Raw genomic sequence first — 27722 nt, forward strand, 5'->3', positions numbered from 1 at the left:
CACTGGAGTTTAGAAGAGTGAGAAGAGGATCTCATAGAAACTTATAAAATCCTAACAGGGTTAGACAGGGTAGATTCAGAAAGAATGTTCCCGATGGTGGGGGAGTCCAGAACTAGGGGGTCATAGTTTGAGGATAAGGGGTAAACCTTTTAGGACTGAGATGAGGAGAAATTTCTTCACCCAGAGGGTGATGAATGTGTGGAATTCACTCCCACAGAAAGTAGTTGAGGCCAAAACGTTGTGAGATTTCTAGAAGGAATTAGATATAGTTCTTGGGGCTAAAGGGATCGAGGGATATGGGGGGAGGGGGAATCAGGATATTGAATTCGATGATCGGCTATGGTCAAAATGAATGGCGGAGCAGGGTCTCGAAGGGCTGAATGGCCTCCTCCTGCTTGTAGTTTCTGTGTTTCTATTTCCTACATTACAACAGTGACCGCGTCTTTTTTAAAAAGTGCCTCATTGGCTGGAAAGCCCTTCAGGACATCCTGAGGCTGTGACTGGGCACTGTGGAAATTCCACTTCCTACTTTAGTTGTTCATCGGGTTCACAGTTCTGCAGACATTCTCGCCCAGACACACATCCACAGTGGCACAAGTTCACCCGACTGGGGGTGGGGGGTGGTGGGGGGGAGGTTTGTGTCCGTGAACCAGGTCAGGTTAAGCCCGAGATCCGATAACAGAGACCGGAAGGTTTGCCTGCAGTGGCCGTGTGTTGAAGCCACACTGTCTGCACAGCACATATATCGCACACATGCTACACAAACCACAGCTATATCTGGCTGGCAACTCAACCAGCACCTTCTGAAAGGCCTTCGATTGCCACTTGTTCTGCAACTATTTATCTGCCTCCTCTCCATAGTTGTCTCTCTCCCTCTCCCTCTCTCTCTCTCTCTCTCTGTCCCAGTAACAATGCAGTAAATTTTCATGTCACACTGGCCATGGGGAGTTGTAATGGGGCCAGGGAGGTGTTGGTCCATGTACGGATCGGGCGAGATTTTCCGGAATCCAGGCCAGCGTAGCCGGAAAATCACAGCCGGTGTCTTTGCAGATCTCTGAAGCTGAAAGGCAGGTTAATGGGGTGGTGAGAAAGGCATATGGCAGACTCGCCTTTATCAATCGGGGTATAGGTTACAAAAGCAGAGAGGTCGTGGTGGAGTTGTATCGAACTTTGGTGAGGCCACAGCTGGAGTAGTGCGTGCAGTTCTGGTTGCCGCATTATAGGAAGGATTCGATGGGCTGAAGGGCCTCTTCTGCACTGTAGTAGTCTGTGATTCTGTGAAATCTCTCCCCCTCTCTCTCTTTCTCTCCCTCCCCCTGCTAGCATTGCTATCTCTGTAATTATCCCAGTCCAAGTAACTCCTCTCATTAACACTGTCTCTCTCTCTCTCTCTGTAACTCCCCTCCCCTCTCTCGCTCCCTCCCAGTAACTCTCTCTAATACTCTCTCTCAAACTGTGTAAATCTCTCTCCCAGTTTCTCTGTCTATGTAACTCTCTCTCTCCCAGTAACTCACCTGATGAAGGAGCAGCGCTCCGAAAGTTCGTGCTACCAAATAAACCTGTTGGACTTTACCCTGGTGTTGTGAGACTTTTTTCTGTGCCCGCTCTAGTCCAACGTCAGTATCTCCGCATCATGACTCTCTCTCTGTAACTCTCTCTCAGTTAAAGTTTATTTATTAGTGTCACAAATAGGCTTACATTAACACTGCAATGAGATTACTGTGAAAATCCCCTAGTCACCACACTCCAGCACCTGTTCGGGTACACTGAGGGAGAATTTAGCACAACCAATGCACCCGAACCAGCACGTCTTTCAGACTGTGGGAGCAAAGTGGAGCACCCGGAGGAAACCCACGCAGACACGGGGAGAACATGCAGTCTCCATACAGACAGTGACCCAAGCTGGGAATCAAACCCGGATCCCTGGCACTGTGAGGCAGCAGTGCTAACGGCACTGTGCCACCCTGGGTGTGGGATCAAAGAATCAGAATTGTTAGGGTGCAGAAGGAGGCCATTCAGCCCATCATGTCTGCACTGGCTCTGCAAACGAGCATCATGACTTAGTGCCATTCCCCGGGCTTTTCCCCCTTACCCCTACACATTGTTTCTGTTCAAATCATCATCATCTAATTGGACGCCCTGATTGAACCTGCCTCCAGCACTCTTCCAGGCAGTGATAGAGGCAGAATCGAACCCGGGTCCCTGGCACTGTGAGGCAGCAGTGCTAACCACTGTGCCACCATGCAGCCTCATTACAACATGAGTCAGCTACAATCTGTATTCGCTACCATCTGGAAAGGCTACCCACACCCCCTCTCCAAGACATCTTTATCCTGAATCAGCTCAAAGCCTGAATCAGCTGTAGTCTGGCACCTTACAGAGGTAACGGAGGAGATTGTAATTTTGAATGAGTTATTCTCTGAGAATGAATGTCTGGCGTGGGGAATGTGAAATTACACAGAAGGCTTTGCTTGGTTAAGGCTTTTTTTTGTGCCACTGAAAGTTGATTTGCTATTTCAAAAGGCTCATAACACAGAGATATCCAATTCTCTCCCACCCGCTGTCCCTCAGACAGTAATAACGTGCATTCGTACAACACCTTAACCTGCAATAAAATGCTCAAAGGCATTTCACAAAGAGACTGGGGACAAAAGAGAACACCAAACCAAAAAAACGAAACCATTAAGAGTGACTAAGACCTTTGTCAAGGAGGTAAATTGTAAGGAGTTTCATATAGGAAGAGATACAGACTGCGATATCTCTCTGGCCGTTTACGCTACGCTCCCGCTGCAGCAAGGTTGGAGAATTTGGTGACCAGCCAATTCTCTGCTCACTGCCATGGAATGGGAAAATCCTGCCAGTGTGGATGGTGGTAAGATTCCGCTCAGAGAGAGAGCGAGAGGTCATTGAGTGTCTTTAAGACGGAGATAGATAGTTTCTTGATTAATAAGGGGATCAGGGGTTATGGGGATGAGAAAAATATCAGCCATGATTGAATGGTGGAGCAGACTCGATGGACCGAGTGGCCTAATTCTGCTCCTGTGTCTTATGTCTTATGGAGAAAGGAGAAGTATACGGAGTGAATTTCAGAGTTTGGGGTCCAGGTAGCTGAAGGCACGGCTGCCAGTGGCAGTGGAAGGGGTGGGTTAGCAGGACAGAGTGTTTGGAGGAGGGGTGGAGACGTGGAGCTGGAGGAGTTGACCCAGATGAGGAGGGGAAAAGGCCATGAAGAGATTTAAACACAAGTGGCTGGCCTCACTTGGGTGCACTTCCATAACTTTCCCCAGTATCTCACCCCAGGACCACTCTATATAGAGAACCCAGGAAGGGGGACAGTTGACCTGCAGATAGCTAGTTGTGTCCTCACTCATCATCCCTGGTTTTACCCCAGACAGCAAGGGTGAGGCATTGGGTTTGAGGTTGATGGGGAATGAAGAGTGAGATGCCTTTGGCGTGTGATTTGATCTGATTTATTATTATCACGTGTATTTGTATGCAGTGAAATGTATTGTTTCTAGCGCACTATACAGACAGAGCGTAACGTTCATAGAAAAGAAAAGGAGAGAGTGCAGAATATAGTGTTACTGTCATAGCTAGGCTGCAGCGAAAGATCAACTTAATGCAGGGTAGGTCCATTCAGAAGTCTGACAGCAGCAGGGAAGAAGCTGTTTGCGAGTCTGTTGATTTGATTTCATCTATTATTGTCACGTGTATTAGCATAAAATGAAAAATATTGTTTCTTGCGCGCTATACAGACAAAGCATACCATCCATGGAGAAGGAGAGAAGAGAGTGCAGAATGTAGTGTTACAGTCATAGCCAAGGTGTAGAGAAAAAAACAACTTAATGTGAGATAGGTCCTTTCAAAAGTCTGACGGCAGCAGGGAAGAAGGTGTTCCTGAGTCAGTTGGTACGTGACCTCAGATTTTTGTACCTTTTTCCTGACGGAAGGAGGTGGAAGAGAGAATGTCTGGGGTGCGTGGGGTCCTTAATTATGCTGGCTGCTTTGCTGAGGCAGTGGGAAGTGTAGACAGAGTCAATGGATGGGAGGCTGGTTTGCGTGATGGATGGACAACCTTTTGTAGTTCCTTGCAGTCTTGGGCAGAGCAGGAGCCCATACCAAGCTGTGATACAAGCAGAAAGAATGCTTTCTATGGTGCATCTGTAAAAGTTGGTGAGATTTGTAGCTGACGTGCCAAATTTTTGGATCTCTGAATCATTTAGTGTGCCCCTTGTGTCCGGGTGAACATTGACACTGGCAGCGATCCGAGCAGGGCAACACGGGACACCAGTTCAATGTGCGCTTACATCCTCCCCCAGTCTTGAAGTTTAATACCTGTCTTCCTTCCAGCATATGGCCCAACATGGAAATGAAGCAGCCAAGGAGAAGTATGAAGCCTTTGTTCCGATGTATTATTACATACCAACCTACATGGATTGTCAGTGAGTACAGTACACCCTCTGTACACAGCACCTATCTGTCTTTCCATCAGAGTTAGGATTGTGGGAGAGGGTTATTGCGTCAATACTTGTGCCATCCAGATCATCTGGACAATTTTGGCAGTGCTAAACTGTTTGACTTCTAAACTGTTTAACTGTGCAATGCACAAGGGACACCACACCCTGGGCTACCTGTGTCTCAGTCCGGGTTTCCCTGTGTCTGTCTCTCTCTCTCTCTCTCTCTCTGGGATTCCTGTATCACACACTGGTTCCCTGTGTCTCTCTCTGGAATTTCTGTGTCTCAATCCAGGTTCGCTGTCCCTCTCTCTCTCTCTCTCTCTCTCTCTCTGTTTCCCTGTGTACCTCTCCAGAATTTCTGTGTCCGGGATTCCTGTGTCTCTCACTCCGGGTTTCTATGTGTCTCATTCCGGGATTCCTGTGTCTCTCCCTGGGATTCCATGTGTCCCTCTCTGGGTTACCTGTCTCACACGCTGGGCTATCTGTCTCACATTGGGCTTCTGGGGTCACACTCTGAGCCCTACACCATGAGTTACTGATGTCAGTCTCCCTTGGGTGCTGCAGGGTGCTGCGGGAACAATGGATTCGATCCAAGTATGAACGGAAGGACTTCGTCGAGGGAAACAAGCCACTACCCTACGCTACAGGTAAGGTGGGGGGGGGGCACTTGGGCCTTTTCTGAACATTTCTCTCCCTTGTTGATTCATTCTCTGTTAGACCTCGGTGGTGTGTTGCCACCCCTACAATGATCTTTCTCTCCTGGAGACTTGCTTAAGAGTAAAATCCCATTGACTTTACAGCATAGAATGAGGCCATTCTGCCCACTGCTCCAACAAACTCTCCCCTCATCTTCCTCTCAGCATTACACACTCTTCCTTTCTCTCCTTATCCATCCCCCTGTCCACCTCCACCACTCCCTGTGATAGCGACCTCCCCATTCTCAGCATTCCCGGGTAATGAGGGATTCCTCAAGCTTGACCAATCAGCTGCCTCTTTGTAAATTGTTGTGAGAGTTTGAAATTTGGTATTCTTGCATTTGTCCTGATGAGTGCAAGATACAAAACTTCAGCAACATTTCTCTCTTTTCAGCGACATTCAACTCTACAGCTGGTAGGCTATTTGGCTATGAAAGGCAGCATCTCCTCCTCACCACATGGCAGGAGTCGAACAGGCATGAAACGTTAGCTGGGATTCTCCGACCTCACCCACAGCTGGGATTCTCCAGTCCCGCTGCAGTGAATGGAGCTTTGGCTAAGTGTTATCACGGATCAGTAACACAGATTCTTGCTCTCTCCACCATGGGAATCGTAGCGGGCTAGACATTGACCATGCAAAGGTCTGTTGATTTTGGGTGGGGTTTTCTGGTTTTGGGGCAGGCGAGGCTGGAAAACTTTAGTAAATTCCCAATAGTTAGCACGGTTGTCTCTCAACATCAGGGACCTGGGTTCAATTCAGGCCTTGGGTCACTGTCTGTGTGGAGTCTCCACGTTCTCCCTGTGTCTGCATGGGTTTCCTCCGGGAGCTCCAGTTTCCTCCCACAGTTCAAAAGATGTGCAGGTTAGGTGGATTGGCCGTGCTAAATTGCCCCTTAGTGTCCCAGGATGTGCAGGTTAGGGGGATTGGCCATGGTAAATTGCCCCTTAATGTCCAAAGATGTGCAGGTTAGGTGGATTTACCGTGTTAAATTGTGCCTTAGGGTCCAAAGATGTGCGGGTTAGGTGGATTGGCCATGCTAAATTGCCCCTTAGTGTCCCAGTTTGTGTAGGTTAGGGGGATTAACAGGATGGAGCCTCTTCTGCACTGTAGGGATTCTGTGATTTCTAATGTGTCACTGGTTCAGCTCACCACCACTTTCTCAAGGGGCAGTTAGGGATGGGCAATAAATGCTGGCCCAACCAGTGACGTCCATTTACAGAATGGAATTGGAAAGATGAGTTCAGCCAGCACAGAGCAGCGATCGATCCAACCTCGAACTGCCCTGCCTGCCTGCTTACTGAACGCAGCGGCTCACACATCGAGGAAAGTTTTAAGACAGACTATTGTGGGCGGTTCCTGTTCTGTGCACCTTTGTGTTTGGATTGAGTCTTCACAGCTGAGTGAACGAGTGCCTATCACAGCAGAGGCTGTTTTTCAGAAATCTGTCCATTTTTAGTGACACTTTTTAAGAACTCACTGCCTTATCAGCGAATCAGCCAGCCAGTAACATGGCTGAAATTAGTACAGTTTTTATAAAGAGGAACTCCATTCTCTTCAGTTACCGCATCAGATTCCGAGAGACAAGTTATCTAAGTACTGCTGGCTGCCTCTCAGTGTCTCTTCCAGCAAGAGGCTGCTAGTTGATCCTATCACCAATTCTCCGAGCATAACTCACACACCCCGTCTCTCCCCAACTCTCTCTCCCTCTCACTCTGTCTCTCCTCCTGTCTCACTCTGCCTCTTTCTCTCCCTCCTTCCCTCTCTCCCCTTCTCCCACTCTGTCACTCTCCCTCTCTCTGTCTCTATGCGCTCTCTCTCTCTCTCTCTCTCTTTGACTCTCTCTATATCTCTCCATCTCCCCCTGACTCACTCTCTTTCACTTTCTCTCTCTCCGTCTCTGTCTCTCTCTTTCTCTCCCCTTCCCCCTCTCTCTCTGCCTCTCTCTGCCTCTCTCTGCCTCTCTCTGCCTCTCTCTCCCCTTCCCCCCTCTCCCCCTCGTCCCCTCCCTCCCTCCCTCTCTCCCTCTCTCCCTCTCTTTCCTTCTTTCTCCCCTCTCTCTCTCTCTCAACCCCCTCTTTCTTTCTCCCCCTCTCTCTGTACCCCTCTCTCTCTCTCTTTCCCACTTTCTCACTCTCTCTCTCCCTTCGTCCTCACGCTCTCTTTCCCTCTATCTCTCTGTCTCTCCCTCTCCCCCTCTCTCTGCAGCAATAATCCACACTTACCCAAACCACAGTACATTCGCCCAGTCTGGCACAGCTCAAGTTCAGGGACACCCAGTCGCCACCCACTGAGCAAAGGCTTATCATGGAGTTATTACAGCACAGAAAGAGGCTTTTTGGCCTATCGCGTCTGTGCCAGCCATCAAGCACCATAGAATCTCAACAGTTCAGGAGGAGGCCATTCAGCCTATCAAGCCTGTACTGACTCTCCGAAATAGCGCAGCCCCCACCCTATCCCCTTTAGTCTGCACATTTTAGCTGACCAATCAACCTAAGCCACACATCTGAGGGAGGAAACCCATGCAGACACGGGGAGAATGTGCAGACTCCATACAGACAGTGACCCAAAGCTGGAATCGAACCCGGGTTTCTGGCGCTGTGAGGCAGGTTAGACCTGTCTGATCGAACCCCATTTCCCAATAGCCTTACATGCTATGCTGTTTCAAGTAAACAACCAAGACCTTTTCCTAAAAAATAACCACTCAAACCACATAGCAGTGGTAAACTCTCCACACCACTCAGGGGCACTCACCCAGTACAACACACTGTTCTTAAAATGGAAAGAACTTGCATTTAAATAGCACCTTTCAAACCTCAGTGTCTCAAAGTGGTTACCAGCCAATGCAGTACCTTTCTGAAGTGCAGTCACCGGATAGTCAGGTGCTCTTTCCTAGGATAAAAAAGTCAAGTACTCGGGCACGTAAAAGTAAAACGTTTATTTATTAGTCACAAGTAAGGCTGACATTAACACTGCAATGAAGTTACTGTGAAATTCTTCCAGTCGCCCCACTCTGGGGCTGTTTGGATCAATGTACCTAAACAGCACATCTCTTGGACTGTGGGAGGAAACCGGAGCACCTGGAGGGAAACCCACGCGGACATAGGGAGAATGTACACCACACAGACAGTGATCCAAACCGGGAATCGAACCGGGGTCCCTGGCGTTGTGAGGCAGCAGTGCTAACCCACTGTCCCACCCCCTAAAGGTGTGTGGGGGAAAAGTTTTAGAGGAGATGTGCGAGGCAAGTTTTTGTATAAAATGAAGTAGCCAATGTACGCACAGTAAGATCCCACTTACGACCACACAGTGACATTTGTTTGCAAGTTAATATTGGTCCCAGGAACACACATGAACGTACGAATTAGGAGCAGGCGTAGGCCACTCGGCCCTTCGAACCTGTTGCCCCATTCAATAAGATCATGGCTGGTCTGACTCAGCCTCGACCCCACTTCCTCCTGACCCCCAATAATCTTTCACCCCCCCCCCTCGTTAATCAAGAATCTATCGAGTTCTGAATGTAAATATTCAGAGTTTTTGCTCCCACGACCTTCAGATGAAGAGAGTTCCAGAAGCTCACCACCTTCTGAGAGAAAAAAATTCTCCTCATCTCCGTCTTAAATGGCCAACCCCTTATTTTTAAACAGTGACCCCCCCCCCCCCACCTCGTTCTAGAATCTCCCACAGGAGGAAACATCCTCTCCACATCCACCCTGTCAATACCCCCTCGGGATCTTAAAGATTTCAATCAAATCGCTTCTTACTCTTCTAAACTCCAGCGGATACCAGCCCAACTTCTCCAACCTTTCCTCGTAAGACAACCCGCCCTACCCTGGTATTAGTCCAGTACACCTTCTGTGAACTGCTTCTAATGCATTTACATACAACAATAATCTCTCCCTCAATGTCAACAAAACGAAGGAGATTGTCATCGACTTCAGGAAGTGCAGTGGAGAACATGTCCCTGTCTACATCAATAGGGACGAAATAGAAAGGGTCGAGAGCTTGAGGTTTTTAGGTATCCAGATCACCAACAACTTGTCCTGGTCCCCCCCCATGCCGACACTATAGTTAAGAAAGCCCCACCAACGCCTCTACTTTCTCAAAAGACTAAGGAAATTTGGCATGTCCGCTCTCACCAACTTTTACAGATGCACCATAGAAAGCATCCTAATCAGATGTATCACAGCTTGGTCTGGGCTCCTGCTCTGCCCAAGACCACAAGGAACTAAAAGGTCGTGAATGTAGCCCAATCCATCACGCAAACCAGCCTCCTATCCATTGACTCTGTCTACACTTCCCGCTGTCTCGGCAAAGCAGCCAGCATAATTAAGGACCCCACGCACCCTGGATATTACCTCTTCCACCTTCTTCCATCAGGAAGAAGATACAAAAGTCTGAGGTCACGTACCAACCGACTCAAGAACAGCTTCTTCCCTGCTGCCATCAGACTTTTGAATGGACCTATCTTATATATTAAGTTGATCTTTCTCCACACCCTAGCTATGACTGCACAACTACAATCTGCACCCTCTCCTTTCCTTCTCTATGAATGGCATGCTTTGTATTGTGTGCAAGAAACAATACTTTTCACTGTGTACTAATACATGTGACAATAATAAATCAAATCAAAAATCCTTCCTTAACTAAATAGACTATTACTGTAATACTCTAGACATGGTCTCACCAATGGTCTGTAACAACTGAAGCAGATCCTCAGTACTTTTGCATTCAATCCCCTCACAGTAAGTGATAGCATTCTATTTGCATTCCTAATTACTTGCTGTACCTGTACACTAGCCCCAGGGGAAATCTCTCCTGTTTATCTTTGGATTAGTTGTCAGAGAATCTGTAATTCTGTGCAGAGAGGGTCTCAGTTTAGCATCTTATCTGAAAGACGGCACCTCCGACAGTGCAGCACTCCCATTGTACTGGAAGTGTCAAAGCCCTGTGGTGGGACTTGAACCGTGACCTTAGGGCAGAGAATCACAAACACTAGCCACTGAGGTTTATCTAGAATTGACTGTGAAGAATTCAGCCAGTGACAGGTCTCTCTGAATCTCAGCAGTGTTGCTTAAGGAATATCAAATTACGGAACCTGGCACCATACGGAACCTGAGTTTCCAATGCCAACTTCTTCATTCTGGAGCCACCTCAGCACATATACTGTGCCTAATTTCCCCATCCTTCTACCTCCACCCAGTTCCATACCACAAGCATCAAAGCTGATTTTTCACTCTCCCCTCTCTCTCTCTCTTTTTCTCTCAGGGAGGTATCTGTACACTGGTGTCTCTCAGTCCCCCCTCTCTCTCTTTCTCTCTCTCAGGGAGATATTTGTCCATTGACAGGTGTCTCTCAGGGAGATATCTGTATATTGATTGGTGTCTCTCAGTCCCCTCTCTTTCTCTCTCTGTCTATCAGTAAGATATCTGGACACTGACTGGTGTCTGTCAGTCCTCTCTCTCTCTCTCTCTCTCTCTCTCAGGGAGATATGTGTACACTGACTGGCGTCTCTTAGTCCCCCCTCTCTCTCAGGGAGATATCTGTACACTGACTGGTGTCTCTCAGCACCCCCTCTCTCTCTCACGAGATATCTGTACACTGGTGTCTCTCAGTCCCCCCTCTCTCTCTCAGGGAGATATCTGTACACGGACTCGTGTCTCTCAGTCCCCTCTCTCTCTCACGAGATATCTGTACACTGGTGTCTCTCAGTCCCCCCTCTCTCTCAGGGAGATATCTGTACACTGACTGGTGTCTCTCAGTCCTCTCTCTCTCTCTCTCTCTCTCCCCCTCTCTCAGGGAGATATCTGTACACGGACTGGTGTCTCTCAGTCCCCCCTCTCTCTCTCAGGGAGATATCTGTACACTGGTGTCTCTCGGTCCCCCCTCTCTCTCTCAGGGAGATATCTGTACACTGGCGTCTCTCAGTCCCCCCTCTCAGGGAGATATCTGTACACTGACTGGTGTCTCTCAGTCCCCCCGCTCTCAGGGAGATATCTGTACACTGACTGGTGTCTCTCAGTCCCCCCTCTCTCTCTCTCTCTCAGGGAGATATCTGTACACTGACTGGTGTCTCTCAGTCCCCCCTCTCAGGGAGATATCTGTACACTGACTGGTGTCTCTCAGTCCCCCCTCTCTCTCTCTCTCAGGGAGATATCTGTACACTGACTGGTGTCTCTCAGATCTCTCTCTCTCAGGAAGCTATCTGGACCCTGACTGGTGTCTCTCAGTTCCCTCTTAAGAAGATTTTTATACACTGACTGGTGTCTCTCAGCCCCCTCTCTCTCGAGGAGGTATCTGCACACTGACTGGTGGCACAGTAGTTAGCACTGCTGCCTCACAGCACCAGGGACCCAGCTTCGATTCCCAGCTTGGCTCACTGTCTGTGCGGAGTCTGCACATTCTCCTCATGTCTGCGTGGGTTTCCTCCAGTTCCTTCCATAGTCTGAAAGATGTGGTGTTTAGATGCATTGGCCGTGCTAAATGCTCCTTCAGTGTACCCGAACAAGTATCGGATTGTGGCAATTAGGGGATTTTCACAGTAACTTCATTGCAGTGTTAATGTAAGCCTATTTGTGACACTAATAAATAAACTTCACTTTGAAAACTGCAAGGCAGTAACATTGCATCTGAGTAAATTTAAATTAGCTGCTGGAGGCCATTCATTTTTGGATAATTAAAACTGTCAGCATTCAGGCAAACAGCCCGCTTAGGAGAGGCCCAGAGGCCCAGGGCAAAGTCATTCAAGGTTCAGCTTTTGGAAAGAAGAAAAGTTGATTTGAATTAAAGTCACAGAGATATACAGCATGGAAACAGGCCCTTCAGCCCATCTCGTCCATGCCGACCAGGTTTCCTTAACTGAGTGAGTCCCATTTGCCTGTGTTTGGCCAATATCCCTCTAAACTTTTCCCACCCATGTTCCTGTCCAAATGTCTTTACAATGACATTTATGACGTGGTGGCACAGTAGTTAGCACCGCTGCCTCACGGCGCCAGGGACCTGGGTTCAATTCCCAGCTTGGGTCACTGTATGTGCGGAGTCCGCACATTCTCCACGTGTCTGTGTGGGTTTCCTCCGGGTGCTCCGGCTCCCTCCCACAGTCTGAAGACGTGCTGGTTAGGGAGCATTGGCTGTGCTAAATTCTCCCTCAGTGTACCTGAACTGGCGCTGGAGTGTGGCGACTAGGGGAATTTCACAGTAACTTCATTGCAGTGTTAATGCAAGCCTTACGTGGGACTAATAAATAAACTTTACTTTGCTTTAAATGTTGTAATTGTGCCCACCTTCTCTGGCAGCTCATTCCATACACGCACCACCCTCTGTGTGAAAATGTTGCCCCTCAGCTGCCTTTTAAACCTTCCTCCTCTCACCTTAAACCTCTGCCCTCTAGTTTTGGACTCCCCCTACCCTGGGGAAATGACCTGGGTTATTCACCTTATCGATGCCCCTCATGATTTTATAAACCTCTATAAGGTCACCCTTCATCTTCCTACTCTCCAGCGGAAAAAAGTCCCAGCCTATCCAGCCTCTCCTTATAATCCAAACCTTCCAGCCCTGGTAACGTCATAAGTTCATAAGATATGGGAGCAGAATTAGGCCATTCGGCCCATCATTCGATCAAGGCTGATATGCTCCTCATCCCCATTTTCCTGCTTTCTCCCCCTAACCCTTCAACCCGTTAAAATTCTGTCCAACTTCTCCTTAAATTTACTCACTATCCCAGCATCCACCGCACTTTGGAGCATCGAATTCCGCAGATTCATGACCCTTTGGGAGAAGTAGTTTCTCCTCAACTCTGTAAATCTTCTTTCCGGTTCAATAACTCTTAATAACTCTAATAATTCTTCCTGGGTTTTGGCTGGCTGTTTACACCGTCAGTTCCATGGTGAAGCTTGATTCCAGGATGGTTTGCACTGTTCAAAGTCATGCGGGGCTCCGCATTGCCTCAACCCCGCCACCGCTCGCTCACCAAATAACCTCAACACATCGTTTGTCCCTCAGGTTACAGAGAAGGGTTTCTATGGAAACGTGGCAGGGACAACGGACAGTTCCTCAACCGGAAGTTTGTCCTGTCGGAGGCTGAAGGGACTCTGAAGTACTTTGCGAAGAACGACGTAGGTTCTGAATTGGTTCTGAATCGATGATGGGGCGGCGGAGGGGGAGGGTGCAGGGGGCAGTTAAAAGTGGGAAGAACAGCAGGCTGCACTTACCGTCAACATGCGGAGATGCTGGCAGTGAACGGGGGTAAGAAGTCTCACAATACCAGGTTAAAGTCCAACAGGTTTATTTGGAATCACGAGCTTTCAGAGCGCTGCTCCTTCATCAGGTGAGTGGAGAGCTGTGTTCACAAACAGGGCATATATCGACACAGACTCAATGGCAAGATAATGGTTGGAATGCGAGTCTTTACAGGTAATCAAGTCTCGCATTGTCTGTACCTGTTAAGACTCGCATTCCAACTATTATCTTGCCATTGAGTCTGTGTCTATATATGCCCTGTTTGTGAACCCAACTCTCTGCTCATCTGATGAAGGAGCAGCGCTCCGAAAGCTCGTGATTCCAAATAAACCTGTTGGACTTTAACCTGGTGTTGTGAGACTTCTTAGTTACTGTTAAAGAGAGAGGGAAGCCTCTTGTTCATCTGACGGTTGCCATGGTGGTGCAGTGGTTAGCACTGCTGTCTCACAGCGCCAGGGACCCGGGTTCGATTCCCAGTTTGGGTCACTGTCTGTGTGGAGTCTGCGCGTTCTCCCCGTGTCTGCGTGGGTTTCCTCCCACAGTCTGAAAGACATGCTGGTTAGATGCATTGGCCGTGCTAAATTCTCCCTCCGTGTACCCGAACAGACACCGGAGTGTGGCGACTAAGGGATTTTCACAGTAACTTCATTGCAGCGTTAATTTAAGTCTATTTGTGACACCAATAAATAAATATTAAAACTTTAAATGCGTGACACTTCATGCAAATTTGGTTTGAATAGAAGGCAGGATTATATTAATGCAATCAGTGCACACATACCACACAAAATGATTTCACCCAAACGTTGTGAGGAAGGTAGAGCTTGAATTTTTATAGCGCCTTTCACAATCTCAGAATGTTTCAAATTCCCTCTGGGTTCAATGGTTTCAGAGAATCCCTACAGTGCAGAAGGAGACCATTTGGTTCATCAAGTCTGCACGGACTCTCCGACAGAGCATCTTACCCAGGCCCTATCTCCATAATCCCACATATTTACCCTGCTAATCCCCCTAATCTATACTTCTTGGGACACTAAGGGGCAATTTAGCCTGGCCAATCCACCTAATTTGCTCACCTTTTGGATAGTGGGAGGAAACCGTAGCACCCAAAGGAAACCCACGCAGACACGGGGAGAATGTGCAGACTCCACCCAAGGCTGGAATTGAACCTGGCCCTGTGAGTCAGCAATGCTAACCACTGTGTCACCATTCCACCCATGGTGGGTTCAACTCCCGCTCCAGAGACCTGAGCACTTAGAACATAAGAACTAGGAGCAGGAGTCGGCCATCTGGCCCCTCGAGCCTGCTCCGCCATTCAATAAGATCATGGCTGATCTTTTCATGGACTCAGCTCCACTTACCCGCCTGTTCACCATAACCCTTAATTCCTTTACTGTTCAAAAATCTATCTATCCTTGCCTTAAAAACATTCAGTGAGGGAGCCTCAACTGCTTCACTGGGCAGGAAATTCCACAGCTTCCTTTGTGTGAAGAAGTTCCTCCTCAACTCAGTCCTAAATCTGCTCTCCCTTATTTTGAGGCCATGCCCCCAAGTTCTAGTTTCACCCGCCAGTGGAAACAACTTCCCTGCTTCTATCTTATCCATTCCCTTCATAATCATATATGTTTCCATAAATCTCCCCTCATTCTTCTGAATTCCAATGAGTATAGTCTCAGTCTCTCCTCATAAGCCAACCCTCTCAACCCTAGTGAATTAACCTCGTGAATCTCCTCTGCACCCCCTCCAATGCCAGTGTAATAATCCAGGCTGAACCTTCCAGTGCAGTTTGCAGAGTGCTGTAGCTGCCATCCTTTTAGAAGGCACCGAACTGAGGCCACGACTAAAATGTACAGGGATGCAAAATGTCCCGTGGCCACTGCTTCCAGAAGGACGTCTGTTCTCCCCGGAGTTCTGGTTGTTATTTAGCACCAAGTCAATGAGCCTTCCAAAACAGGTGATCCGGTCAGTATCCCCTGTGGGTGCTCACTGCGTCCAGACTCTCCCCACCCCCGCACTGCGGTTCCCACACCACATACCCTGCTTCAAAAAAACTTCATTGGCTGCCGAGCGCTTTGCGATGTCCCTAGGGCACTGCAGGCGCTATGGAAATGAAAGTCCCTTCTTTCTTCCTGAATCATTTGAAAGATGCTTTGGTCTTTACTTTCTTCATCGTTTAAAAGGAAAAAGGATGAATCATAGTTCCTTAAATTGATGAGCGAAGGAGAACTGTGTACAGGAAACAACAACACTCTGGTCCAAATATAGCAACCATTACTGGAAATGAGTCCAAGCTGCCTTGTCTCCATCGTGTGTTTTTCAGACAATGATCTGCTCTTACTTTTGATTTGATCTGATTTGATTTATTATTGTCACATATTAACATACAGCGAAAAGTATTGTTTCCTACACAGTATACAGACTAAGCATACCATTCATAGAGTACATGGGGCAGAAGGAATGGAGAGAGTGCAGAATATATTATTCTTACTTTTGATTTGATTTGGTTTATTATTGTCACATGCATTGGGATACAGTGAAAAGTATTGTTTTTTGTGCGCTGTACAGACAAAGCATACAGTTCATAGAGAAGGAAAGGAGAGAGTGCAGAATGTAGTGTTACAGTCATAGCTAGGGTGTAGAGAAAGATCAACTCAGTGCAAGGTAGGTCCATTCAAAAGTCTGACGGCAGCAGGGAAGAAGTTGTGCTTGAGTCGGTTGGTACGTGGTCTCAAATCTCGAAGACTTTTGTATCTTTTTCCCGACAGAAGAAGGTGGAAGAGATGTATTGAGACGCTGTGAAAAGTATTTTTTTTTTGCATGCTATACAGACAAAGCATACCGTTCGTAGAGTATAGAAGGCAGAAGGAAAGTAGAGGATGCAGGATGTAGTACTGCAGTTACAGAGATTTGATTTATTATTGTCAGATGTATTAACATACAGTGAAAAGTATTGTTTCCTGCATGATGCTTACAGACAAAGCAGACCGTTCATAGAGTACATAAGGCAGAAAGAATGGAGAGATTGCAGAATATATTGTTGCAGTTACAGAGACTTGATTGATTTATTATTGTCACATGTATTGGGATATAATGAAAAGTATTGTTTCCTGCATGCTACACAGAAAAACATACCATTCATAAAGTACATAGGAGAGAAGGAAGGGAGAAGGTGCAGAATGTAGTGTTACAATCATAGCTAGGGTGTAGAGAAAGATCAACTTAATGCGAGGTAGGTCCATTCAAAACTCTGATGACAGCAGCAGGGAAGAAGCTGTTCTTGAGTCGGTTGGTACGTGACCTCAGACTTTTGTATGTTCTTCCCAATGGAAGAAGGTGGAAGAGAGAATGTCCAGGGTGCGTGGGGTCCTTAATTATGCTGGCTGCTTTTCTGAGGCAGCGGGAAGTGTAGATGGAGTCAATGGATGGGAGGCTGAGTTGTGTGATGGATTGGGCTACATTCACAACCTTTTGCAGTTTGTTGCGGTCTTGGGCAGAGCAGGAGCCCAGACCAAGCTGTGATACAACCAGAAAGAATCCTTTCTATGGTGCATCTGTAAAAGTTGGTGAGAGTCGTAGTGGACATGCCAAATTTGCAGCATTGCCAATACTTTGACACAATAACAATATTTACCAGTCTCAGCTGCATTCCTAACTCAAAACAAAAATTGAAAACAAGCTAAATAAACAGGACGCGAGGGAAGTTGGCTAAAAACTCAGTCAAAGAGGTAGCTTTCTGGGAGGAGGAGAGACATAATTCAGGGAGTTCTGCAGCTCAGGACACTAGGCAGTCTCACCATGACCAAGAAGCCAGAATTGGAAGAATGCTGAGATCTTGGAGGGATGTTGGGTTGGAGGTCATTATGGAGACAGGGAGAACTAGTCACAGGTAATGGATCACCATTACATGTGATTGCCGGTAAATGTATCCCTTTTTTGCCTAATTTGCCAACAGACTAGAGAATTAGAGTCCTTGAGATATACAGTCCACGGATACAGGCCCTTTGGCCCAACCTGTCCATGCTAACCAGGTTTCCTCAACTGAACTAGTCCTATTTATGCCCTCCCGCCTCTTCTCACAGGCTAAGGAACCCAAGGCCGTTATTAAAGTGGATAACATTAACGCAACCTTCCAACCGACCAAGATTGGGAATCCCAATGGCCTGCAGATTACTTACCTGAAGGACAACAGCACACGGAATATTTTTGTCTACCATGAAGAAGGAAAGGTAAGGCAGATGATTGAATGGACAGTGATGTAGCTGAACCCTGTGTGATATTGATTTGATTTGATTTGTTATTGTCATGTGCATTGGGATACAGTGAAAAGTATTGTTTCTTGCGCAGCATATAGACAAAACATACCGTTCATAGAGAAGGAAAGGAGAGGGTGCAAAAGATAATGTTACAGTCATAGCTAGGATGTAGAGAAAGATCAACTTAATATAAGGTGGGTCCATTCAAAAGTCTGACGGCAGCAGAGAAGAAGCTGTTCTTGAGTCGGTTGGTATGTGACCTCAGACTTTTGTACCTTTTTCCCGACGGAAGAAGGTGGAAGAGAGAATGTTCGGGGTGTGTGGCGTCCATAATTATGTCGGCTGCTTTTCCCGAGGCAGCGGGAAGTGTAGACAGAGTCAATGGATGGGAGGCTGGTTTCTGTGATGGATTGGGCTACATTCACGACCCTTTGTCGTTTCTTGCGGTCTTGGGCAGAGCAGGAGGTACGGTTATGAGTTTCGGTTCTGATACTTTTGGCTGCCGTCCCTTTGTAACTGGTGGTCTGCCACGGGGCAATGGGAGACGAACATCAACGAGTCAAGGTGACTAGGGACTGCTAACCAAGCAACAAATTGCATTTATATAGCACTATTAATGGAGCTAGTTATCCTAACTTGATTTAGAGTCAAAAATTGTGTACCAATGGTGGAGGGTTGAACAAAGAGTTAAAGAGATGAGTTTTAACCATAGAATCCCTACAGTACAGAGAGAGGCCATTAAGCTCATCGAGTCTGTTCCCCCTACCCCAATAACCTTGCACATACATCATGGCCCACCCACCTAAGCTACGCATCTTGGGACAAGAAGGGCAATTTAGTATGGCCAATCCACCTAACCTGCACATCTTTAGGCACTAAGGAGCAATTTAGCATGGCCATTCTACCGAACCTACAAAGCTTTGGACTGTGGGAGGAAACCGGAGCACTCGAAGGAAACCCACGCAGACATGGGGTGAATGTGCAAACTCCACACTGACAACACTGAAATTGAACTCGGGACCCTGGCGCTGTGAGGCAGTGGTGCTAACCACCGTGCCATCCTTGCAGATAAAAGGAGGAGAGAGGGCTTTAGGAGGGGAATTCCAGAGATCAGGACCAAGGCGGCTCAAGACAAGACCATAATGCCATGGCAAAGGGAGTGGAGAGGGAGGCTGGGATCAGAGATTGAAGACCAGTGAGAAAGGATGCTAGGGCAGGAGGAATTTGCAGAGGGAGGGGAAAGGCTATGTAAACACGGGGGGGGGAAATATTTCTTTGGTGACATTGTGGACAAATGGAAATTGCCAAGTAGAGTTGGGGGAGTGAGACAGGATTCAGGCAAGTGACAGTGGGCTGAGGTGAGCTTGACCGGAATGTGCCCGCGCCTACCTCAGTGAGTGTTTAAAAATAGAGACGTTTTGAGACTTGAAATATTTATTGAGAATTTGTGCTAATTGGACTCAATTTACATCAACAAATTAAGTCCATTAAAAAGCAAGTTAAAAGCAATCCTACAAGGGAATAAGATGCATGTTAATCAGACTAACTAATTCATCCCACGTAACTCTCATTGAACAAAACTCCCATGCCTCATAGAGTCTCTGCAATTAAATGTAATCACATTTCTCTCTCTTTATCTCTGAATATCTCTGTATATTAATACACCCTCATATATATACAGGAGGCTCATGTGAAGCAGAAAGGACAGTACAAGTTTGTAGGTTTAGATTCTCTTTCTGTACTTGATATTTGATGTTACAAATCTAATACTTATCTGTCAAGCTTTGAAGACATTTAAACTGTTTCTCTCTGGAAATCTCTAACGTCATCCCCAGGAATGGGGCTTCACTATCCAAAGAAACATCCCAGAGTAGACAAAGTAGGGGATGAAGTAGAAATGGTTGAGAGATTCAAATTTTTAGGTGCCCAGATCACCAACAACCTGTCCTGGTCCCTCTGTGCCAATGCTGTAGTTAAGAAAGCTCACCAACACTTCTACTTTCTCAGGAGGCTAAGGAAATTTGGCACGTCTGCTATGACTCTCATCAACTTCTACAGATGCACCATAAAAAACGTTCTTCCCGGTTGTATCACAGCTTCAAGCACAATCCTTTGTACTTTCTTGCGGTTTAGATCAAAGCAGGAGCCCAGACCAAGCTCTGATACAGCCAAGAAGAATGCTTTCTATGGGGCATCTGTAAAAGTTGGTGAGAGCTGTAGTTGACATGACAAATTTCCTTAGTCTTCTGAGAGATTGGAGGCATTGGTGGGGCTTTCTTACCTATAGTGTTGGCATGGCGGGGACCCAGGAGAGGTTGTTGGTGACCTAGAGACCTAAAAATGTGAAGCTCTCGATCCTTTCTGCTTTGTCCCCATTGATGTAGACAGAGGCATGTTCTCCTTTACGCTTCCTAAAGTTGATGACAATCTCCTTTTGTTTTGTTGACATTGAGGAGAGATTATTGTTGCCTCACCAGCTCACCAGATTCTCTATCTCATTCCTGTACTCTGTCCCATCATTGTTTGAGATCCGACCCACTATGGTGGTGTCGTCAGCTAACTTAAAATTGGAGGGGAAAATCCCATTGGCGCGAGTGGAAAATCCCATTGGCGGGAACGGAAAATCCCATTGGCGGGAACGGAAAATCCCATTGGCGGGAATGGAAAATCCCACCGGCGGGAATGGAAAATCCCATTGCCGGGAACGGAAAATCCCACCAGCGGGAATGAAAAATCCCACCGACATGAATGGAAAATCCCACTGGCGGGAACAAAAAGTCCCATTGGTGGGAACGAAAAATCCCACCGGCGGGAACAGAAAATCCCAGCAGCGGTAGTGGAAAATCCCACTGAGGGGAATGGAAATTCCCACCGGTGGGAAAAGAAACCCCACTGGCAGGAACGGAAAATCTCACCATCGGGAGAAGCTGCGTAATTCCGCACACTGTCTCCGCTGATCAGTTTTGGCCCCTTTAAGTGCAGGCTGTGTCCCGTGGATGTTCTTATTCCAGATAAAATGAAGCAGCCTGTCTCTGTTTAGATTAGCCGGTTGTTGTTAGAAGCAATCATATCACCCTCTTTCCCCCCCCACCGCCCTCTTCCCGCTTCCCGCCTTCTTTTTCCAGTCGGAACATGCCCAATTTACATAATCACTCCTCAAAAAAAATGTAGGTTTCACACAAATTAGTCAGTGGAAAGTGGGGTTAGAATTCTTCTGGCAGTCTGCAGCAATTTGGAGCGGGATTCGACTTGTTTGTTGGAGGAGTAATTGTAGGTTTCTGCTTTTGAGTCAGTACAAGGCACTCACATGTAGATAGACTGGAAAAAGACCTTAATGTTCTCTCAGGAAATAGCACTCATCAGGTACCGTGTGTGTGTGTGTGTGTGTGTGTGTGTGTGGGGACAAACTAATCCTTTTCATTAAAGTTTATTTATTAGTGCCACAATTAGCCTTACATTAACACTGCAATGAAGTTACTGTGAAAATCCCCCAGTCGCCACACTCATTTTTTTAATTCATTAGTGGGACATGGGTGTCGCTGGCTGGGCCAGCATTTATTACCCATCCCTATTTGCCCTTGAGAAGGTGGTGGTGAGCTGCCTTCTTGAATCGCTGCAGTCCAAGTGCTGTAGGTACATTCACAGTGCCGTTAGGGAGGGAATTCCAGGATTTTGACCCAGTGACTGTGAAGGAACGGCCAATATATTTCCAAGTCAGGATGGTGAGTGGCTTGGAGGGGAACTTGCAGGTGGGGGTGTTCCCCATGTATCTGCTGTCCTTGTCCTTCTCGATGGAAGTGGTGGTGGGTTTGGAAGGTGCTGTCTAAGGATCTTTGAGTTGCTGCAGTGTATCTTGTAGATGGTACACACTGCTGCTACTGAGCGTCGGTGGTGGAGGGAGTGGGTGTTTGTGGATGTGGTGCCAATCAAGCAGAGCTGATTTGTCCTGGATGGTGTTGAGCTTCTTGAGTGTTGTTGGCGCTGCACCCATCCAGGCAAGTGGGGAGTATTCCATCACACTCCTGACTTGTGCCTTGTAGATGGTGGACAGGCTCTGGGGACTCAGGAGGTGAGTTACTCACCGCAGGATTCCATTATTCACTATTCGTTGGCTAATCCCATCTATTTCTGTTCCTCCCACAGGAGATTGTGGATTGGTTTAATGCCATTCGCGCTGTCCAGTTCCATTATCTACAAGTGGCCTTCCCGGGAGCGAGTGACAATGAGGTGAGCTCCTCTAATGAACTTGTAGAGTCTCTGAACGTGTCCGAGTGGCCAGGGAAGGGAACACGTGACACGTGTTGACATGGAAGAAACAGATGCCGCGTGTATTTTCTGGCATGTATGTTGACTCTGGCTTTCCATTGCCCCAAAACATTGGATTAATTTATCGAGCGTCTCACCGTTCTGTTCACAGCTAAAGCACAAACTGACCAGGAACTTCCTGAAGGAGGGGTACATGGAGAAAACAGGACCCAAGGTAAGAGTCCAACGTTGATCACACACATGAGAATGCCTCAATGGGGATCTTTGCTTCATGTCACTCTCTGTGTAACCCCCACCATCTGGTCTGAGCTTGCAAAATCCTACTAACTAGCCTGGCTTGAGACAATTCACACCTCTTTAACCTGTGATTATCCTTTTCCCCAGTCACACTGTCTAATAAGAATATAAGAACTAAGAGCAGGAGTCGGCCACCTGGCCCCTCGATCCTGCTCCGCCATTCAATAAGATCGTGGCTGATCTTTTTGTGGACTCAGCTCCACTTCCCCACCCGCTCACCATAACCCTTAATTCCTTTACTGTTCAAAAATTTATCTATCCTTGCCTTAAAAACATTCAATGAGGGAGCCTCAACTGCTTCACTGGGCAGTGAATTCCACAGATTCACAACCCTTAGTGTGAAGAAGTTCCTCCTCAACTCAGTCCTAAATCTGCTCCTCCTTATTTTGAGGCTATGCCCCCAAGTTCTAGTTTCACCCACCAGTGGGAACAACCTCCCTGCTTCTATCTTGTCTTTATCATAATCTTATATGTTTCTATAAGACTGTACCTGTAAAGACTTGATTACCTGTAAAGACTCACATTCCAACCATTATCTTGCAATTGTATCTGTGTCTATATATGCCCTGTTTATGAAACCTACCTCTCCACTCACCTGATGAAGGAGCAGCACTCCGAAAGCTCACGATTCCAAATAAACCTGTTGGACTTTAACCTGGTGTTGTGAGACTTCTTACTGTGCTTACCCCAGTCCAACACCGGCACCTCCACATCATATCCCATTTAGCATGGTAGTAGTGCCACACAATGTGAGGATGGGACTCAGCCTCCATAAGGACTGTGCAGTGGTCACTCCTGTTACAGACAGATATATATTTACAGCATGGGGAGGTTAAGTATGTTTTCCCCTCTTGGTGGTTACCTCACCATCTGCCGCAGACCCAGAGCAGCTTTATCTTCCATGACCCAGCCCGCTACTGAGCCACTCTTGATGATGGGCACTGATTTCCCCCACCCAGAGTACATTCTGCCCCTTGCCACCCTCAGTGCTTCTTCCAATTGGTGTTCCCCATGGAGCATTCGTTAGCTGATCAATGCGGTGGGTGCTAATGGGTAGGTGGTCAGCACTGTTTGAGGGATAACTTGGTCCATGACACCAGGGGGAACTCTCGCACTCTCCTTTGTACGTGTCTAACTGAGAGGCAGACAGCACCGCGGATAGTGCAGCGTTCCCTCGGCAATCCCCGCCAAGACAACAGTCTCAAGTCTTTGCAGTGAAACTCAAAGCCAGCACCTTCTGATTTGCCCTATTAGAGGAACCCCCCTCCCCCCCACTCCCCCTCCTTCCGCCCACCGCACACCTGTGTCTCTGCTAAGAGAGGACAGCCTGGCTCAGTGTGGGGGATTGTGCTGGGTGAGCTGTCCACATCTTCACCAACATCTCTCTAAATAACCTCACGCACTCCTTTTCTCTTGCTCGTAGCAAACTGAAGGTTTCAAGAAGAGGTGGTTTACTCTGGATCACCGGCGACTGATGTATTACAAGGATCCTTTGGTACGTATGTGTAAAACTAGCCTTAGAAACACTCTGGGAGAGGTCCCTCTCTCGCACTTGTTCTCTCTCTTTCTCACATTCCCTCTATCACTCTCACACCCTCGCTCTCTGCTTCACTGTTTCACACTCATCCTCTCACTCATTCTGTCTCTTATTCTCTCCCTCTCACATGTTCTCTCTCTCACTCACACACTATCAGTCTCTCTCCCTCACTCTCACACACTTTCAGTCTCTCTCTCACACATTATCAATCTCTCTCTCACTCACTCTCTAACATACACTATCCGTCTCTCTCTCACTCTCACACACTACCAGTCTCTCTCTCTCTCTTTCACTCTCTTGCTCCCATACACTGTCAGTCTCTCTCTCTCTCACTCTCACACACTATCAGTCTCTCTCTCTCTCTCGCTTTCACACACTATCAGTCTCTCTCTCTTTCACTTTCACACATTATCAGTCTCTCTCTCTTTCACTTTCACACATTATCAGTCTCTCTCTCTCTCTCTCTCTCTCTCTCACACACCCTGTATCAGTCTCTCCCTCATTCTCTCGCTCTCTCATATAAAATCACTCATGCACTCTCACACTATCAATCTCTTTCTCTCTCTCTATCCCTCTCTCTCTCTATCTCCTTCTCTCACACTTTCTCTCACTCACTCGCTCTCTCTTTCCTTTCACACTCAATTGATTCCTCACGCTCTCTCTTTCCTGAGCATAAGGATACATACGGTGTAAAAGGTTTGGAGATGCCCCCTGTTCAGCTGTCAGTGCAGAGCCAATAACCCAGCGTTAAGATGGGACACTCACTCAGGGAGATCACAAGAGGGTCGGTGTGGGAGGTGAGTGGTGCAGTGTGGGAGCAGGGGGAGTGAAAGAGTCTGGGCTGCATCACTGGGAGAGACTGGACAGAACATAAGAACATAAGAAATAGGAGCAGGAGTCGGCCATCCAGCCCCTCGAGCCTGCCCTGCCATTCAATAAGATCATGGCTGATCTGTCGTGGCTCAGTTCCACATTCCCGCCCTCTCCCCATAACCCTTAATCCCCTATACCCTTAACAGGGATAATGAGAGGGGAAAGGAAGCCCATGAAGAGCATCATTACTAGCATTGATCAGTTGGGCCGAATGGTCTGTGCACAGATATTTTATAATGTTACATTTGCAAGGTTATGAAGGGGGAGGTGGAATTACTCACTGAGAACTAACGTACAAGCACTCAAAACGGAATACCTCACTTCATAATCTGTTTAAAGTGAGTGTGAGAAGGGGCAATGTCTGCACTTCTGCAACTTTTAATTTTGCTTAATTCAAAATAACTCCCTGAAACTCTCTGTAAAATCAACAAGTAACAGTTTATTTATCTAACTAACAGTGAACAGGTTAACTAAACTATCAACAAGAATACAAGAGCAGGGATGTACTTCTGAGGCTGTATAAGGCTCTGGTCAGACCCTATTTGGAGTATTGTGAGCAGTTTTGGGCCCGTATCTAAGGAAGGATGTGCTGGCCTTGGAAAGGGTCCAGAGGAGGATCACAAGAATGATCCCTGGAATGAAGAGCTTGTCGTATGAGGAATGGTTGAGGACTCTGGGTCTGTACGCGTTGGAGTTTAGAAGGATGGGGGGGGAGTCTTATTGAAACTTACAGGATACTGCGAGGCCCTGGATAGAGTGGATGTGGAGAGGATGTTTCCACTTGTAGGAAAAATTGGAACCAGAGGGGGCACAACCTCAGGCTAAAGGGACGTTCCTTTGAAACAGAGATGAGGAGGAATTTCTTCAGCCAGAGAGTGGGGAATCTGTGGAACTCTTTGCTGCAGAGGAGGCCGGGTCACTGAGTGTCTTTAAGACAGAGATAGGATCGGTTCCTGATTAATAAGGGGATCAGGGGTTATGGAGAAAAGACAGGAGAATGGGGATGAGAAAAATATCAGCCATGATTGAATGGCGGAGTGGAATCGATGGGCTGAGTGGCCTCATTCTGCTCCTGTGTCTTGTCTTATGGTCTTAACAAACCAAATAAAACACATTCTAATGAAATGCTGTTTAGAAAATAAAATTCCCACAAAAAAATATATTTTTTTAATCCTTCTCACAACCAGGTTTTATCTTCTGGAAGTTTCTGTCTTTGCTGATTTCTTCTGTCTGGAATCTCTGGCTTCTTTTTGGTACATTTTCTATCTAACTTACAGAAAAGATTTACCGGGATGTTGCCTGGTACGGTACAGAGAAAGAGCCACCTTTTCTAAACAGACCGTGCAACTTCACAACTCTTAGCCTTTTACAGTTTTTTATAACTTTACAAACACTAGCTTTGCAACACGCTGAGAGAGTTGCAACAGTAATTCAGATGGTGCGGCAGCCCAAACCCTGAGGTTTGCTTCTTGTATGTGAGAGAGAGAGAGAGAGAGAGAGCGTCACATAGATTTCCTGCATTGTTCAGGCTCAAGTTTAGTGTCAAAGCGAGACTGCCAAACCCCCTCTTCACAGTGTACTCTCCGGGGGCGGGGGAGGGGGAGGGGAGGGGAAGTGTAGGGGGGAGGGGAAGTGTAGGGGGGAGTGTAGAAGGCAGAGAGGGAATGTAGGGGGGAAGGGGAATGTAGAAGAGGGGGGGGGGAAGTGTGGGAGTGTTGAGGGGGTGAGAGGGAGTGGGGGGGGTGGAGGAGTGTAGAGGGGGTGGGGGGGGGTGGAGGAGTGTAGAGGGGGTGGGGGGAGTGGAGGAGTGTAGAGGGGGAGTGGAGGAGTGTAGAGGGGTGGGGGGGATTGGGGGGTGGGAGGGAGTGTAGAGGGAGTGGGGGTGTTCTGAGGGGTGGGTGGAGGGAGTGTAGACAGGATTGGGTGGGTGGAGGGAGTGCAGAGGGGGTTGGGGGGTGGAGGAGTGTAGAGGGAGTGGGGGGGTGAAGGAGTGTAGGAGGAGTGGGGGGGTGGGGGAGTGTAGAGGGAGTGGGGGGGTGGGGGAGTGTAGAGGGGTGGGGGAGTGTAGAGGGGATTGGGGGTGGGAGGGAGTGTAGGGAGGGATTGGGGGAGTGTAGGGAGGGATTGGGGGAGTGTAGGGGGGATTGGGGGAGTATAGAGGGGATTGGGGGGTGGGAGGGAGTGTAGAGGGAGTGGGGGGTGGGAGGGAGGGGTGTAGAGGGGGGTGGGAGGGAGTGTAGAGGGGATTGGGGGAGTGTAGAGGGGATTGGGGGTGGGAGGGAGTGTAGAGGGGATTGGGGGGTGGGAGGGAGTGTAGAGGGGATTGGGGGGTGGGAGGGAGTGTAGAGGGGATTGGGGGTGGGAGGGAGTGTAGAGGGATTGGGGGGTGGGAGGGAGTGGGGGGGGTTGGGGGAGTGTGGGGGGGGATTGGGGGAGTGTGGGGGGGGATTGGGGAAGTGTGGGGGGGGATTGGGGGAGTGTGGGTGGATGGCAGTGATCTATCGGGATAAAAGGCGGTGTGTTAACTCCTGGCCCTGCCGCCATACTGAGCCAGTGTTAAAGGGCCCCACCTGCCTTATCTTCACAGGATGCTTTCGCCAAAGGCGAGGTCTTCATTGGCAGCAGTGACAACAAGTACCTGGTGAAGGAGGGCCTACCCCCCGGTACCCAGGGCAACTCCAACTGGCAATATGGCATCACCATCGTCACACCAGAGCGGGACTTCCTGTTCACCTGCGAGACCGAAACCGAGCGACAGGAATGGATTACTGTCTTCAACAGAGTGATGAGCCAACAAATTCACCCCAGGAAGTACACCAGTAGGTGCCTCTTACCGCTCGCCTCTTGCCCCTCAGTCCGTCACCCCCTCCTCACCCTTCACTCCCTCACCCCTTACCCCCTCTCCCCTCCTTCCTCCCCATTTCCCCTCACTCGCTCACCTCTTTCCCCTTCTCCCCCCCACTCCCTTTCCCCTCTCCCCCCCACTCCCTTTCCCCTCTTCCCCCCCCACTCCCTTTCCCCTCTTCCCCCCCCCACTCCCTTTCCCCTCTTCCCCCCCCCACTCCCTTTTCCCCTCTTCCCCCCCCCACTCCCTTTCCCCTCTTCCCCCCC

General features: G+C 48.1%; 1 protein-coding gene across 1 annotated transcript in view; it reads left to right on the forward strand.

The window, feature by feature from the left end:
- Positions 1 to 27722, forward strand: part of LOC145361509 (arf-GAP with dual PH domain-containing protein 1) — a 49182-nt gene that overhangs the window by 21049 nt on the left and 411 nt on the right. Inside the window, exons 3-10 of the mRNA XM_080217321.1 lie at positions 4351 to 4442; positions 5022 to 5104; positions 13152 to 13264; positions 17465 to 17611; positions 21782 to 21865; positions 22056 to 22118; positions 23625 to 23696; positions 27199 to 27430. Coding sequence (XP_080073447.1) covers positions 4351 to 4442; positions 5022 to 5104; positions 13152 to 13264; positions 17465 to 17611; positions 21782 to 21865; positions 22056 to 22118; positions 23625 to 23696; positions 27199 to 27430 — 886 coding nt within the window. The remainder of the gene's footprint in view (positions 1 to 4350; positions 4443 to 5021; positions 5105 to 13151; positions 13265 to 17464; positions 17612 to 21781; positions 21866 to 22055; positions 22119 to 23624; positions 23697 to 27198; positions 27431 to 27722) is intronic.

This window comes from Carcharhinus amblyrhynchos, chromosome 35 (assembly GCF_965287045.1).
Source record: "Carcharhinus amblyrhynchos chromosome 35, sCarAmb.v2.hapA, whole genome shotgun sequence".
Taxonomy (NCBI): domain Eukaryota; kingdom Metazoa; phylum Chordata; class Chondrichthyes; order Carcharhiniformes; family Carcharhinidae; genus Carcharhinus; species Carcharhinus amblyrhynchos.